General features: G+C 45.8%; 1 protein-coding gene across 5 annotated transcripts in view; it reads left to right on the forward strand.

Annotated features, from left to right (window-relative positions):
* Positions 1 to 1,342: 1,342 nt before the first annotated feature.
* The window catches only part of LOC144169172 (atlastin-3-like), a 31,317-nt gene continuing 15,177 nt past the window's right edge, over positions 1,343 to 17,482 (forward strand). Inside the window, exons 1-9 of one of the 5 annotated variants that reach the window (XM_077698202.1) lie at positions 1,343 to 1,548; positions 8,768 to 9,176; positions 9,239 to 9,451; positions 10,773 to 10,991; positions 11,440 to 11,604; positions 11,658 to 11,714; positions 11,772 to 11,843; positions 11,977 to 12,126; positions 16,200 to 16,499. In XM_077698202.1, the coding sequence (XP_077554328.1) occupies positions 8,862 to 9,176; positions 9,239 to 9,451; positions 10,773 to 10,991; positions 11,440 to 11,604; positions 11,658 to 11,714; positions 11,772 to 11,843; positions 11,977 to 12,126; positions 16,200 to 16,499 (1,491 nt within the window). In that variant the 5' untranslated portion in view covers positions 1,343 to 1,548; positions 8,768 to 8,861. Of the gene's footprint in view, positions 1,549 to 8,767; positions 9,177 to 9,224; positions 9,452 to 10,772; positions 10,992 to 11,439; positions 11,605 to 11,657; positions 11,715 to 11,771; positions 11,844 to 11,976; positions 12,127 to 16,199; positions 16,500 to 17,482 lie in introns of all 5 variants that reach the window. The other 4 variants (XM_077698204.1, XM_077698203.1, XM_077698205.1 and 1 more) reach the window with 4 other exon arrangements.

A 17,482-nucleotide genomic window follows, 5' to 3' on the forward strand; every position in this document is an offset into this window, starting at 1 on the left:
CTGGCTATTCCCATCGCGAAAAAATACCACAGGTGCTTTTTTTTGCATGCACTCTTGGTACCTGGGAAACAGGGTCGGTAGAGAGGTCGGAACTAAGATCCTCACTTTTGCTTTTCCTGCACTCTTTTTGTGTAAAATGTTTGGAGAGAACAACCTGTCGCTTGGTTACCATTAACTTTTTTTCGTCTGATGGTCGTTCGCCCGGAAACATTCTTCAGCCAAGCTAAGAGACGTTCCGAGTTGCAGGAAAACTGGTGGTACCGCACTGCTGGGTCTTTTTTAGCGTTCCAGGTGCAGATCGGAGCACATTAGTTTCTCGACATTGCATCACGTACACGAGACTTACTGCTAAAAACGCACGCAAAAAAGGCCTCGGAATAAAAAATGGCCGCGTATCTGCTCCTTTCGTTGCAAATGGCGTCAAAAGACGATAGTCTTTATCCGCTTTTGCGAAGTAAATGCCTCCCTTCGCTTTCCCGCGCACCTGTCATGTTGCTCCTCTTGCGTCGCGCTCCTCCCAAGGTAAAGACGCCAAATGTTTGCTTAAATCATTTTAAATTTCCCGCGTTCCACTGCTTCAAACCGGGTGTCTCGATGCGAACGCTGCCGTACGGCGAAGACGAGCGTGAATCGAGGCGCCCTACTTCAACGTTTATAGAACCGCGTTTCCCTACTCCACGTGCGTTGCAAGCAGAACGTGGAACCTATCTAGTGGAACCTTGCGTAACTGTTGCCGGTTGATTTCTTAAAATGGCGCCAGAAGCTATAGTGGCGCGGGCGACAGCAGGCGACGGCGGAGTGAATTCTTTTTCTGAAGTTGATGAAGTATTTAATTTCGCAGAAGTCAAGCATGTTTGATTTTTGATAAAGGAACACTGCAAATATCACTTCTGTATTGATTTGTTGTCGCATATTTGCGTAATGTCTTGTTCTTCTTCAACAATGTTGACAAGTATGAACATTCCACCGGACATAGACGGGTAGATTTAGCTGTGACAATATAAGACTATTGCGCAGGCATTGTTTTGCTTTGGCCGGGTGGCTGAATCGGGTCACAGACAGACAGACGGACAGACATACAGACATACAGACATACAGACAGACCAAAATTTCTGGGTTTAAGTAGCCCAAGAAAGACTATCGTCTTTAAAACGACAATCGCATTTCGTAGTCGCACCACCTGCGTTTCAGGCGTCATGCACGCACTAACTCGAATGACGCGCTCGCTTCTGAGCACTTGCTCGGGCCAACCGCTCGACCGGCTTGCCCGCATGGAGGCTTTCCGGCTAGTCTCCGAACGGCGGCGCCCTCGCAGAAACCGACGGCCGCAACTGCAAGCTCAGCCGAGACGCGATCGCCCATTGGCAGCGGCGCTACTCGACAGGCCGCGCGTGCGTTTGATCGAGCGGCTGTGTCAGTTGCGTCACGTCTTGCCTCTCTGTACGACAGCGGTTTCCGTTACTGCAAGGTGTCACCGCTCTTCGAGTGGGGAATTTTCCGAGGACGGGCAGGGATCGCCGCTGAATCTTGCTGTCTTCAGAATTTTTGGTAAGTAACAATCTTCCAACAGTAGTCATTTGATTGTGTCCCACTACGACGGAGCTCGCGCTTTTCTGTTTTGTTTAATAGAATGTTTGCTGGACTACGCCTGGGCGTGGTGCGCCATGTTTTCGGGGCGTGGTGCACAATGTTTTCAAGCGTATCTGCGCCATTCGGGGCTCTGCGGTGAAATTTGCGCGCGGTTGCTGATCTCTCCGTTCTTGTGATCTTACTCCAAAGCTCTGACAACCGACGCCAAGCCCTGCCCGCGTATGCTTTCTGAGCTAGGTATAAACAGTCTGTGACTGCAGAGGCGTTGAGTCATCTCTACCGTCATGCGAATTTTTTTCCCCGACGGTTGCTCAATGTAGGTAGAAAGCACTTCGTCAGTGCTCCCTGCTTCTATCCCTTGCATGCAGCATTGCTTTTAGCTAGAGTTGCGGAATTCGTCTTAGACGTTATTTTACTCCGCGTTTACGCAACCACTCGTAGTTTTGTGTGGGCAGAGTAAAACAGTGGCCTCCTTTATTCTTCATTTGCATGCCAAGTCACATCCCTGGCGCCGCCTTGGGACAGGAAGTAGGGTAAACGCCGAGGATCGGCGATGACCGCGGAAACAGTACTTGGCAGGCATGAAAGGTGCAGTGAGGGCTATGGTTAAACATTTTTCTGTGAAGTACTGATGAGAAAGGTATATATAAAGGCAAGTATTTCACATTGTCTCATTTTATGGTATTGCAGCAGCCAAGAAACTGTACAATACTTTTTATCTTGGCTCAGAAAATTATTAGTCATAGACACAGTGTGTCAGAATTTACACTGTTTAGGCAAATATTTGCTTTTATTTCGAGGAGCAACTAGTGTCAGACCAAATGACCACAACAGAACAATCTTACGATCGGCAAACGGCCCGCATTGTCTGAAATTTACAGCCTAAGTTTGTTTCGAAGTCATATAAGTGACGTAAAAATAATACTAATATGAAGTGCGTATTTGAGTATGAAATTGCCTGATTTGGCCAGGATATGATTCCTATAAAATTAGAAAAAAGAACACGTGAGTTTTATTGTGTACACCGGTACGTTCATGCCCTGTGTTTATTTAACGTTAATATATCAGACCTGGAAGGCCGCAAAAGGGTTATTCAGGTAAATGCACCACTGTTGTAGTTGTGAAAGATCGTTGCGCACATCTGCATTCAATACATGTTACTGAGGAACGGTGTGAAACGCCGTGTTCCTGATTTTGTAAGGCCATTCCATTGCACCTGGAAGTCCTTTGTAACCGCCTTGATAGAAAATTTCAGTCTCCTCAGTCTAGGTAGGAGGCTGATGATGCAAACACTGAGGTCAGTAATGACTGCCAATTTCCAACAAGAATCCAAGAATCCGCAGCACAGATATAGAACAGATTTGCACAGTTTATTCATTCTTTATTCAACGTATACCGGAAGCGCCCCGCGGCGTTATAGCAGGTGGGTTACAGGTTAAAAAATTTACAGAGAAAGAACAAAATTTGATTTACAGAGGGCACTTGTCCATTTGAGAACCGAATCCAGTCATGTATTGATTTAACAAAAAATGAACTGGCAAAGATTCCAGTACTGGAACGGTATTCTCTAAGTTTGAAGGAATGATCAATTCGAGGCGTCACATAATATGATGTCTTCAAGTAAGCGTCTCAGTCAGTTCCAGTGTTATTGTTAGGTGCATAATACGAAAGTTTTAATTGCAATTTTCTCCGACGCTAAGAAAGCAGCTCCCAATTCAATGATTTTTTCGTAGTAGTAGAAATTTCCCGCCATTTCCCGTCCCAGGACGAATATTGCCGCCCTATTCTGCATTTCTTCCATCATAAAACGGAGAATTATCGGCGCGGGGACGTATACTGTGGAAGCGTGTGCTACATCAACAACTACGGCCCGCTCCAGTGTTTGAAGGAGCACGTGAGCGCGTGGCCAACAGTGCGCGGATGTCGGTGAGATTTGTCAACGAGAAACATGCGCATAAATCATAAGGGCGGTGCCCGCCCCGCGTCGTCTGCTAGCTTTCCCCCCCAGCGCTCGGCAAGCGCATGGGGTTTTTTACAGCGCAGCTCTACCTCTACCGCCCCCCTCCCCCCCGGTTTCATCGCCATGAGCAAAAACTATCGCCCTGGGCAGGAAACGCCAAAGCGCAAAGGCCTAAGACGTCCAGCGCATGCGTCAGCATAATCACGCCTACAGCATAGAACTGAGAATTTATTTAAAAAAACAGCAAAACAAGCATATAAACCGGATTATCAATTAAAAGCCGCCTGTGAACAATGGCACCCCGTACTATGTGTTCCTGGTAAAGAATAAATAGTCCAAGGTTTGACGAAAACTCGTCAGGCGAGGGTGACTTATTGATGAAATACAAACGGGCACTCGCCTTGTCAAAAACAAATAAACAAATAAAGACGTTTCGGGGGCCCTTACGGCTCCCTTGTTCACAATGGAGACGGGGGTGAAAGGGTGCGACCATTTTTAAGTTTGGTGGCGCAGAGTGGGCATGTATATCTCGGGGAGATCACCTCGCGACGGTTACCCCGATTACTTAGAGTTATCACCGATCACCGGTTACCTCGGGGAGATATCTCCGCGGCTCAAAACCGGGGCAGGCACTTCGGCTAGTTTCGGTATCCCAAAATAAAATGCCGCCATGACGCTGGTAGCCGAGCGAAAATTCAGCAACTTTTGAATATGTGGCTTTATCTTTTGAACATAAGCACCAATGAAGTAGAGTGGTCCCATTATGTGTAGAAATAAAATGTGTTCGTGGCTGTTTCCTTTTTGGCTTCCTATTTATTTATTCGCTTCATTCGTTGCGCTGGCAGGACGGCGCTTTCGCTCTTATCTCTTATGCTGCCATCCTGTTCGTCTGCTCCTCCCGCTTTCACTGTGTGCGCGTGTAGAAGTTTGTAGGGTGCCTTGAAGGTGAAACTTTTGGTGTATGCGAGTGCGAACGGGCTCAAAAGGTCAGATAAACTGAGAAAAGGACACAACGTATGCTTCGATGCTGCGCGGTGCGACAACTCTGGAACGAATAGCACAGCAAAATTTTTCCGCTTGCAAGCGGATAGCAGTTCAGCCCACTTCTTATTCTGCCAAAGCTATGAAGAAGCAAGCGCTATCTTTATCAAAAAAAGCTGTAGGGCGAATCGAAAAATATTCTGCTGTCGCTTTGCAGTGAACTTCTTTTTGTTTGGTACAACGCATTTGTCAGTAATGTTGTAAGCATGTGAAGCTACTTGTAGAAAGTTTTTCACTAACCGATTGATGCCAGCGGACACGCAGACTGATTACGGATTCTTGGGCAAGTTGGTGTGGTGATTTTGACGAATTTATAGTGCAAAGAACGAGGATGTGTGCAAATAGCGCTGTGTTGTCTGTCCTCTTTCTTGTCCTCGTTCGTTGCGCTATGAATACGCAGACGGAAATGTCGCTTCGGTATAGATTCGGTGAGCGGTTGCTCTTCATTTTTTTTCCACCAGAGAAAAGCTTGGAAATCATACTCGCCTAATGTGCTTAAATGCTTCTTCGACGAAGTGGTTTGCCTTCAGAGCGTTCCGACGATCAGTTTCTTATAGTGACATTCGCACCTTTGTATGCTTATTAACACCAAAGAAGCCCCCATAATTATATACGTGGCAGGTGACCGCTTTCGTTCCGTGATACGAGAAGTTTGGGTTACCCGCACGACGGCCGAGCGGCGCTTAGCTTTTCAGCCTGTGGTAGGACACATTGTTTGCACATTGTTTGCACTCTCAATAATTGTTTCGCTTTTACATGTTGTTCGTTGATATTCAAGGTGGTATTTCGTCTATTTACTAGGTGTGACGTATGGCGAAAGTGCGCAGAAAATTCGCTAGCTATAAAGGGTTTTTTGGGCTAGCAAGTTTACGAGAATAAGAATATGGAGCGGTTGTTATGGTGGCGAAATGAGCTGGTCATCTCACTTCATAATCATCTTATTATTCACAAATGCGTGTTTTTTTGAAAGATCGTTTCTGTAGAATTGTATTGTGTATAGCAAATGAACTTCGTGAGCTCTGCAGCAATTTTCTTTATACGATGAATTGTACGAAGATGTCTCTGATGTTCGTGTAGCCGACCCAGAATGCGGACATTTGTACTCACTATACGAGTTGCACAGCTCTGTGCTATTGTGGCATGTATTCAACTTCGCTTGCGATACGTTGCTAATATAATTAGTGAGTAAACCACAGTGCCCGCCCACTCCTTTTTCTTGCAAACTTATAATGCTCCAGGTCGTGCTGGCTCGCGCATATAAAACTAAGAAAGATATCCATACAAATGTTTTGTGCACGTGCGGGGAGTCCAAGCAAATTAGAAACGGAAAGCTGTCGAAAACAAGATGTGCCGCAGCAACACAATCTGAAAAGCAAAAATGCACGCGGTGTTCACGCTTGCGGCACACAAACACAGTCGCTCTCGTAAAGCCCATAGCAGACGATCCGCGGCATGGCGTTTCCTCCTCGCGCATCAACGAAAGCAGTGCCATAGCAGCATCAGTAATGTATTATTTTTTGGTTTGACAGTTGGGCCTACCAAGCAGCAAAGAACAAATTGGCGCTAGTGGCGCAATTATTAGTTACTTGGGGGTATACCACCGAAGCTAGCCGTGCTAAATACACGATTAACCGGCCTCGCACTTAACGTCGACGAGATCGTTCGTTAACAACACTACCGAAGATGCAGCAAAAGGGCATCTTTGGACGCCTTCTGCTGCTGAAATGCTTCTACACGTGTTATCTTGGATGCGCATTTGGAACGACGTCAACTACGCGCAGCCACATAACAGGGAGGACAAGCTAAGCCTACCAGAGTTGAACGACTAAAACGCATAAACAAAATGGCGGCGCCCATGAACCGTCGCTGTGTAAACTAGCGTAATGCGAACTGACCAATGATCATGCCGGCAGCACGGAGCAATAGGAGAAGATAGTGCCGATTCTCTGTGCCCTTATCTTGTGACACCAGCCGAGTGTATCTGCGGAAACAAAAAATTACGATTTGCTAAACAGCTTCGCTCTTAAAAAATTACGGAGAAGGGCAAACCGAACAGCGCCCTGTATTGACACAGTACCGCACATTTCGCGAACGTTTCACACCTAATCGAATTAAAAGCGCACATGGGGGTAAATGGTCGAACAAAATTTAAAAAATAAAACAACAGAAATGACATTAAAAAAATGCGAGAAATGGCGAACCGTGTGACATCCTCATTTCCACAATAAAGCAGATTTCGCCAAAGTTCTAATGTAGTTGTTATAATAGCGTAAATGCAGAAAATTGGTCGAACTAAGTTTAAAAAAAAAGAAAACTAAACAGTACGAAAAATAAAAAAACATAAAAAATGGCAGAGCGTATAACGCGCTTCATTTCCACAATAATGCGGATTTCACGAAAGTTCAACCCGTAACCGTGAAATTGGCGTAAATGGAGATAAAAAGCCGACGAAAATTTTGAAACAGTGAAAAATTGGGAAAGTATAAAGGAATTAGGAAAAAATAGCGAACCGTGTAACGCCCCGCATTTCCACAATAATGCAGATTTTGCGAAAGTTCTAAATGAAATCGTTATTACATCGTAAATTGAGGTAATTACCTCAATTTACGATATCATAATGATTACATTTGGAAATTTGGAACGAAATTTGGAAGAACTTAAAAATATATATATACATAATTAAGTGACGGGCAATGGCAAACATATAACGCCCTGCACTTCCACAATAATGCAGGTTTCGTGAAAGTTCCACCTGTAATCGTTTTAGTAGCGTAAATGGAGCTAATATGTCGAATATAACTTTGAAATATGAAACAAATGAGAAAGACAAAAAAGTACGGAAAATGGCGAACTGTGTCACGCCCTGTATTTCTTTCCCAGATAATGCAGATTTCGCGAAAATTGTAACTGCAATCGTCATAATAGCGTACCTGGGAATTGAAGAAAACCAGAAAATGTGGCTGCAAAGAACTCACACTTTAGATAAGGGGCATGGAATGCTACGCATTAGTAGACAATTCTCTAAATTACTGAAGAATTTTTTTCTGTGTCCCGCACGCTACGAAATCGTTTCGGCTAGTCTTTCTACTTTCACCGAAGTTCAGCGACTCGAAAGCTGAAGTCGGAATTTCAGCAGCTCCTTTCCAAAATGCTCCGTCGACGCCGAGCTAACGTTGTCGTGTTATTTCATTTTAACTCCTAAACGTAGATGTCATCTACAACTTTTTGTTACGTCTCGTTTTGTTTTTTTTGAGGCGAACAAGCCACTGCTTCACGTTACGTAAATTCTGACCAGTACGTGGCATCTGCTAGTTTTTTACTCCAAGAAGGAAATGGTGACTTGCGGCGCAATTGTCTAATACGAGAGGCCGTTGTTTTGAAACGGTGCCCTATCGCCATGCAAATGAATGTGTTCCTGGGCCGCGGCGCCGCTTCGAGGATGTTAGGAACGGCGAAAGTGGCCCAGAAAAGCACTGTGCGCACTATGAAACCCTATAGGAGGGCGCAAAGCTACAGGCAAAACAAAGGGGAACAGTTTGCGTCCCTTTGCATCCTTGCTAAGGTGTTTATCGGGCTCAGTTTCGTCGCTGCAAACATCCTCGAAGCGGTGCCCCGGCCCAAGAACACATGCATTTGCATGGCGGTACCGCGCCGTTTCGAAACGACGGCCTCTAGTATTAGAGAATTGTGCCCCTGTACTCTCGTTCGTTTGATTTAGGCAGCCATCATAGGGCTTTCTTAACTGCTTTATGAGATTCTGAATCTCGTGATGTCTTTTACCAACTTCGAAGTGCAAGGGACGGTTTTAGGCGAGCATCCAGGCATTTCCGAGTTTTGTGCTGCAGTTTAGGAAGGCTTTCCTTAGAAAGGTATTGAATGTGAATGCCGCCAAGATTTATGCATTCGCGCATAAAATTACAGTGGGCGACTGTTTTCTCGGACCCGACAATTCGGACTTGCTTGATATTCTGGACTTTCCCGAGGTGTAATAGAGCGCGGATGTTCCGGACTGCTCTTTTATTTGGACTATGGTTCATTCCCTTCCTGGCCCTTAAATTCGGTCGGCTACTCTAATATGATTACAAACGGTACGATCGCACAATGGGATTTTCCCAAATCCATTTAAAGGAAGTGTTTGACACAAGTGCATTATACTGGCCTTTATTTCTATTCCAGGGCATTCACTGCCAGTCCTTCAGTTTTTCTTCCGGTCACATCACAAGTCGGTCCCTTTGCGGCTGCTTGGTTGTGGTGTGGTCGATTGGACGTCATGGCCAGTCGGCGGGACACAGGTCGGCCCGTCCAAATCGTGCGTATGGAAGGAGGGAAAGGTTGTAGCCTCGACGACAATGCACTGAAGAGAATACTACTGGATGACAACATCAAGGACCTTCCTGTTGTGGTCGTGTCGGTAGCTGGAATTTTCCGCAAAGGCAAGTCTTTCTTGCTGAATTTTTTTCTTCAATACATGAGAAGTAGAGGACAAGGCGATTGGATGGTCAACAACGTCCCAAGTGAAGGCTTTCGATGGCGTGGCGGCTCGGATACAGAAACCTTGGGCATTTGGATTTGGGACGAGGTCTTTGTAAGTAAGAAATAGTTTCCTGTAAAGCTCACGGTTGCGACATTACAGTTGGGCATTTCCAGGTTACCAATACTGGAGGGAAGAAGGTGGCCGTGATTTTTCTGGACACCCAGGGCACGTTTGACACCAAGACGACGGTCAATAACTGTGCCACAATATTTGCCTTGAGCATGATGACAAGCTCGGTGCAGATCTACAATCTCTCACAAAATATAGGCGAAGACCACCTGCAGCACTTGCAGCTGTTCACTCAATATGGAAAACTGGCACAACAGGTGGGTGCATTCCTTGTTGCCGTGTTTAAAAGGAACTAAATTTATTGCGCTCTTGAAAAACGTGGTCAATAGCAAAGCAGTTTGAACATACTGACGGATGAAAAAAACCAGCGTCCCATTCGTGGCAAGCAGTGCGCAAAAGGTAGCGTGTCCCTGTCGGCCAGATGTCTGTATGTGGTTAGTACAGCCGGTAAAAGGCTTGTCTATAACACAGCGTTCGTACTCTCAGCCCTATCCTGCCCCGCCGGAGCGGGATTTGAATAAAACTACTGCGGAATTCTGAAGTCTCAGCCCTTCGCTTTTGCCTGCGCAATGTTTGGAACGAGTATGTTTCGGCAGTTTTCGGATGTAGCTGGTTGAAGTTGAAATCGCTGTTATAGACAGGCGTTTTACCGGGTGTACATTTGTTTCCCACCCTGCAAACCAATCCTTAACTTATGTTTGCCGGACGACCCCTTAATTCCGTCGTGTGTGGGTTACCCTGGAGGTGCTCTCGAACACGTTAATCAAGCCACGCGAAGGCAGCGCGCAATGGACGCGAAGCTGCGCCAAATGAGGCCCCAAAACACCGTCGCAAAAGCAGACGACAAAGATCTACCACCGATGCCGCCCCCATTGAGCAGGCACTTCCGCGCAGGGAACCCTGGGTAAATTCGCCGCGCCTACTACAGTGTGCTCCGGGAGTGAAACTCTCCGCCCCCCTCTCTCCGCCGCCGCCTGCGCCGCGTTGGGAGTTTGTTGTCCCGCACGCCATGAAAGAACCGTTGGTTCGTACAGCAAGAAAGCTTTGCTTTAAATATACATTCTCGGTGATGTAAATTTTTTGACAAACGTTAATTAAGTTCACCGTTCCAGTTTTCGTCCAGGAACGACAAATTTACACAACTAGTGCTGCTCGCGCAGAAAAGAAAACGCATTTTTATAAAGCGTGAAAAAAATCCCATGGTGGCGCTTGGCATTCACATCGATTGTGCTGAGGCGTTTGCCGTATTGACCACGCTACGTTAATTAAGGAGTTGTAGAATTCCCAAGCATAGTTTTCTCAAAGTATGTCTCGTAGTGCTGCCCCTAGAGACACGAACGCAGGAGCGTTCAAATCTCCATGTTGTAGAAAATATGCGCCCACGAAAGAAAATACCCATCGACCTCTGTACTCGGTGGCTGTCGAACCAGTGGTTTTTAGTTCTTCTCGCTGTGCGTGGTTAACTTGTTACCGTATTGCCATCGCAGTTATGACATATTCGATCGACAAATTTTCACAAAGATTGTTGGACAGTGGGCCACGAAATCATCACTTAATGCGTTGCCTTTGCCTTCGCAGAACACCGAGAAAAGACCGTTTCAGAAGCTCCTCTTTCTCGTGCGGGACTGGCAGTATGGATACGAAAGGTCATACGGCTTTGACGGCGGTAACGATCTACTGGAGCAGCGCCTGAAGGTTTCCGACGAACTAGATCCGGAGTTGCAAAACTTACGGCATGACATCCAATCATGCTTCTCTGAAATATCCTGCTTCCTCATGCCCCACCCTGGAAAAAAGGTACCCACTGCATGCGTAAATGACAGCGGAACGCGAAATTATGTTCCTTTGTTAGTACGAGCCAGGCATTTCCTTTGCGCACCCAGTGCCATCTACTGCTTTGCTTTGAACACTCCTGTCTTTTAGGCAACTGGTAATGGAGCTCCGCTTTTCTGCCTCCGTAGCGTAGGTGTACAATCTGGGGTTTCCAAAGAAGTGTCAAGGGTTCTAGCCCCAGCAAAACCAACATTTCTTGCATGACTGATCCTTTATTTATTACAAAATATTTTGTAAGCTGCGTTCTGCGCATCTTTTTGTGATTAAAAGTGGTTTGCTATTTTTATGTCGTTTTTGGGGCTGGATGCGGCACATAAACATAATTATTTGCGTTTTCCGCCTTACGGGAAGTGCGGCTTGTACATAGCTGAGAACAGAATATCGCCAGCGGAACAGCTCCAGTGCTGCGCAGGTGGCGTCGGGACCGCGGTTCGAGGGGTGCCTATCGGACATTGACGATGAATTTAAGGAGCAGCTGGAGGTGCTGGTGCCTTTCGTACTGCAACCACATAATTTAGTAGTCAAGAAGATCAGCAACTCCGACGTGACTTGCAGACAGATGCTGGATTACTTTGTGGTAGGTACACGAGCTACGCTTGTTCCTCCCTCACCTTGTCCGTGTCATTACAGAAGTTCGCTGAAGTCTTCAACGGAGACGATCTACCGGATGCGAAATCTATACTTGAGGTAAGTACCTACTGTCTCTTGGGGAGAATTTGGTGATACCCTGGTGCCACTTTCCAGGCATCTGTGAAAGCAAATAACTCGATGGCTGTCGACAAAGCCTTTGACCACTACAGGAATGGCATGAAAAGTGTGAGTGGTCGCAAGTAGGGGTGCGCATTCACATTTCAAAGAGCTTTCTTTCGAGAAACTGGGCGGGCCGCTCAAGATCAGCGCTTGCTCAGAAAAGCATAATCTATTTCTGTCCATGAACCTTTTAACGCAGTTGTTTTCTGAAGACCAGCCGTTCCTTGATGCCAGGAGCCTAGTGATGCATCACTCAGAAATGCGGAAGTCAGCACTGCAGCTGTTCAAGAGAGAGACAAAGCTCGGCGGGCTTGAACGTTCCAAGGCCTACGAGGAATCACTCGAAAAGGTGTGTATCATACAGCAATATCTTGTTTTCTCTTTTTTGAGTGATAGGAATGACGTAGAATAGCAACATGCATAAGAACCGATCGATTGCTACGTTTCGATATAGGGAAATTACACGGGTTGGTCTCGCATAACCTGTTTCATCCGAGTAGGGGAAACATTATTCTCGCACGTAGGTAATGCTGTGCGTCCGCACCGTTTGCACGACAGTGCAAAAATAGTTTAGTGCAAGTTCAGTGCAAGAATAAACTCATTACGCACTGTACTTCCGCCAACCATGTTTTACACTGTGTAAAGATGTGACGTACCAATTGGTTTCAAACCCTGCAATCGCCCTTTTTGTGAGCGGAAGATTCAGCTGTCAGTGAATAGGCTTTCGAGATGGGCAGACGAGAAGGCATTTAAGTCTGACCGGAGAAAGAGCGCCTGTGTTCTGCTCTCGAAAAAGAAGGGGAACGGCTTACGAACAAGAAATCCACCCGTAGTGCAACAACTGCCGTTTAAACCAGAGCGCAAGTTTCCCAGATTGAACTTTGATTGGAGGTTCTCCTTCACTCTGCTCCTGAAGCATTTGAAACTTTAGAGTGGGAAGTCTATGATTGGGCTTTAAATATTAGCACACCTGAAATACGGCACTAAAAACTGGAGTTTGTTACACCTGTGCAAAAATCTTGTTTTTTCTCTCTTGGATTTTGGTTGTGTGGTGCGCGGGTCAGCATCTAATTCAGCATTAAAGATGCGCGATGTTATTCACAATCTATGCATTTTGTTGGGCACAGGAGCTTTCAGGATTGGTACAGTTGTGAGCCTTTATGCTGAATCACATTGTTTGTCTTTCGAGTACCCGCACAATTTTATTCCTCGTACAGTCTAAAGGTTATGTCACAGCCTTAGCTGTGACTTAACCTTCATAAAGGTAAATTCAGAACGTTAGTCTTGTCAAGTCGCCCATCTTAGCTTAACCATTATCAATGGTGGTCAAGTCGATTGCTGCGAAGCGGTCCATCTCGTTTAATGACACTGAGAAAACAACCCCCAACGATCGCGTGGCACCCTGGAATATAAGCATAATATCCTACGACATGCAATTTAGACATATAGATACAAAGGGCTAACAGTTTGCAGTTGAGCAACACTTTTTATACTTCAAAGATAAGGACAAGGACACTATATTTTTCGTTACTGATGCATCACAGAATGAAACGCGAGTTGCCTTTGCTGCACTTGTGCAGAATTTTTTGCTGCAAAAACAATGAACAAAAGCAGTATCACATCTACAGGGGAAGTCCGCGGAGTATATCTGTCTATGGACTACATAATCATAATCAAAACATGTATATTACAGTCAAAACCCGATATAATGAAACCCGATCTTAAACATTTGCCGATCTAACGACGAAATTCAGATTCACCCGCAGGTGCCTTTCCGGCACAATGCTTTTATGGACTGGAGCTAACGAAATAAGTCAGTGCCGTTCCCATTGTAACAAGGTATTTCGAGAAGCAGGCGCATTTAAAAAGGGTCAGTTTTGAATTTCTTTCCTCACAACACCTTTGTGGTGTTCTGAGAAAAAAACATTAGGGCACCTAGTTTCGTTTTTTTCTGAGCGGTACGAGATAAACTCAGCAGTCCCGCTACCGCCAACTGCGGTATCCCGTCCCGGAGGCTTTGGGCAAGCTTGAAGGGAAATGAGGCCACCATCCATGCTACTTAGTCGGTTATTGCGTCCAAGGAAACTAACCTCTAGACCAACCCGTACGACAACTTGGAGGAATCGCTGTTCACGTGGAAAAAGGATATGAGAGCCAAGAGTGTATCGCTGAGCCGGGAAGTGGTAGAACATAAAGCACTGTGCTCTTCTTGTCTTCTGGTGTGCTACGACTTCAGGGCAAGCCCTGGCTTGCCTATTCTTTCCACCGCGGGCTTTAAAGCGTTGCTAAATTATCGGCAAGCAAGCGCCGCGGCCGCCGCAATTACGATGTCATGGTTGCTGCTGGGAGGCGCCTTTCTTTAGACAGAATTTTTGAGTTCAAATGCTTGCAAACTGACCGTCCTGATGTTGCGAAATTCTCGATATAACGAAAGAAATCGCGGTTCTCGGTGACTTCGTTAGATCGCGTTTGAACTGTATATATGCGAACTTAGTGTTGTCATGGCGCTGTCAAAAAGAGAGCTCATCAAGAGACCAACATTTACTGAATTGTTATAGTCTGTTCTGTTCCTGGCCATTGTGGCATAGCTGACAACAAGGAAGCCGACCAGAATGCTGAAAGAAGCAGTATTGACATTACTCAAGTAGTTTACCACAATATGAAAGCGAGAGTAAAGCACATTTCCCGTAAGCCGTGGGAGAAAGAATGGGACGGGAAAGTGAACAACAAACTTGACGTGGTACAACCTATGATGGGCCCACTAACTGCAAGGAAAAAATGCAGGGCCTTGACGTCTTGTGGTTCAGGGCATACACATAGGGCACATAGGGCACGCACATTATATCTATTTATAGTTTCTAAGCGCTGGCCAGCCACCGAACTTCACTAAATGTGGAGAGGGTCTTCCAGTCCTGTTTGTTTTGGTTGAGTGCTCTGGCATAAAACCGGAAAGGAAACGCCACTTCCCGGAAATGTATAGCAACCATATCCTACGTGACGTCGCCCTGTTTGTTCAGATTGTCCTGTGTTTAATTTCAATAGAGGTGTAGAATACCCTTATGACATCGGTTCCTTAAATCGTACTTGTTTCAACAGGCCAGCTTTGTGAATCATTGCCTTTTTCTGTTGTCCGCTTTATTGCCTCGCTCATTCGCAATGTTTTATTAACGTGGCCCTACGCACCATCATCTTATTGCCTGCGTCATTGCGCTCTTCACTCAAATTTGTTACAGCGTAGTAAATTCATGCACTATTTGCCCCCTTTCATCTGTACATTTTTACTTCATCAAAGTAACTGCGCTTCTGACAACAGATGCCCTTGCGCCAAAATACCCCAGTGACTAAGAAGGATTAGGCTAACGTGCGGCCTTGGAGCATAGAAGAGGTGCTAAGGAACTGATAAAGGTCTTCTACATCCTCTAAAATGGCACGTGTTAGGGAGCCCTTCGTATCATTGTAAATCAATAAGAAATTTTAAACATGGTATTGGTGTGAGAAATATACCTGCGTTTGTGCGCTGTGGAAGCAAGAATATACAACGATGGAAGTCTTTTCAATCATGCAAGCGTGCGTCTGCGCCCTTCTTGCTGTTCCCCGTTTCCTTTCAACCCTCCCCTGCTTGCGCGCAGCTTGTTTTTTTGTATGAAAATACAAACCTATGCACCTTGAATAACACTCGAGAAGTGCGGCCAGAAATACAAGCAAGAAACCCTACGCAGATATAATAGGCGGCTCACACAAGAAATTCTGGCCATTATGAATGAAACGCCCAATTTTCCAGGAGTCTTCTCAGGTACCCGCTGCAGTGACTTGGTGGCTGAGGCGGTTGTGCTGCCGATGGGAAGAACACTGGTTAGAACGGTGCCGCGACGACCGCTTTGTCTCTTGAAGGCGAAAAGCAAAAACAACAGTGTGCCGACATTTTAGCACACACCCGCCGCGGTGGGTCAATGGCTTAGTCGTTGTGCTGCTGATCCCGAAGACGGTGGTTGGCTTCCCGGTCACGGTGGCAGCTTTTATTAGGGAGGCAAAAAGCGAAAACACACGTGTGTCGTGATTTAGGCCAGGGTAATGATCCCCAGGTGGTCAAACGTTTTCCGGAGGCCTCCACTACGGCGCCCCGCAAAGCCCAGGTAAATCTTCGGCGCTTTAGACCCCACAATCACAATCACACTTGGGCACACATTAAATATACCAAGACGGTCACGCTGAATCCGGCGCCTACCTGTACGGCGCTGCTCATGGTCCAGTTGTATAATCGGGGCGGTAAATCCCCAAAATTTTAAGTAGTACCCTCGGGTGAAACATGGCTTTTTTTCTGATATATGGGGCACAGGCACACGAAACAACCAAGTGAGATTGCCGCGACTAGTATGCTCAACCTGACAAAACGTAATTCTAGCAATATATTTTCTATTGCAGAAAATTGATGAAGAGTTCGAAAGCATTTGCAAGGGCAATGAAGGTGACCGGATTAGGGCACATGAAGAGAAAATCATGAACGACGCTTACGAGAAGGCAAAGAAGATAATGGATGACGCAGAAGCTAAATGCAAGATCGGAGGGTCCGTCAAAGGCATCATTGACACAATTGCCAGCCTGACCCCTTTCATCCTCGGCGGAGCCTTTGGAGGAACAGCTACGGTGGTTAGATTAGCCTCCCTTTTGGTGCCACTTGTAATGATGGCAACTACAATCTTCGAAAAGAAAAAAGTATTCAAGGTGAGTGGCGATATATTTTCGCACCTTTGCCTTCGTCTTAAGCCATTTTGATGCCAGGGACTGTTCCTGTTAATCCGTCAGTAAAGCCCGGAACCTATTCCTGTATAGTCCTAAACAAGCACGCTCATAGAGATGTCACATGTTGCTGCAGCTAACATGGAACGTGTTGCTGCAGAGAGCGTTCACTCAGTCCCTATTGTTGGCACCATCAAATTTCAACAAGCGCGCATGGTAGGCGTCAAAGCAAACTCGTCTTCCTATTTCTAGTGGAACACAAAGATTGTGTTCTAACCGCGGAGCACCACAGTACCATCCAAATGTATGGCGGGGTTCTGAGCCGTATGGTGGCAAAGCCAAGGCATCAATTTCCGGGCACCAATTTCGGGGCATCACTTTATTAAAGAGATTGTTTTCCTTGGGCTACTCAAAGCATAAAATATGGTCTGTCTGTCTGTCTGTATCTCTCTCTCTCTCTCTGGCGGTCTCAGAATCAGCAACCCAGGGAAACGATAAAAAATCCTGACACCCGAAGTTGATATAGTCAATACTTATGCAAGGTACTGATTGTGGTTACATACTTTACGCTTGCCGACATTGTTGAGCGAAAACAATATCAGACATATTTTAAGCAGAACATCAATACATAACTGGTACTATGCTGTGTTCTTTTAATTGGAAACATAGTTGTGCTGAATAGTTCAAATAAAAAATTCGAGTTGGAAACAATGTTCTGACCCGAAAATATAAAAAGAACTCACGCCCTACACTGGACACCGTTCCGGCGCTCTATGGCCAACAATTACAAAAGGTTCCGATAGACGGCGTGCCAGCATTGGAACGAAGGAAAACTAAATTAATTTCCCGAAACCTTCACCGTGTTTATCGTGTTTCGAGGGAGAAAGAAGGGGGGCGGCTAGTGTTGAAGATGTTTGTGGGTACAGAAGAAATATATTTAGATGGCAGGGCGGGCAAAAGACTACCGA

Source organism: Haemaphysalis longicornis, unplaced genomic scaffold, assembly GCF_048455015.1.
Source record: "Haemaphysalis longicornis isolate Haplotype H1 unplaced genomic scaffold, Haemaphysalis longicornis Haplotype H1 scaffold_2, whole genome shotgun sequence".
Taxonomy (NCBI): Eukaryota; Metazoa; Arthropoda; class Arachnida; order Ixodida; family Ixodidae; genus Haemaphysalis; species Haemaphysalis longicornis.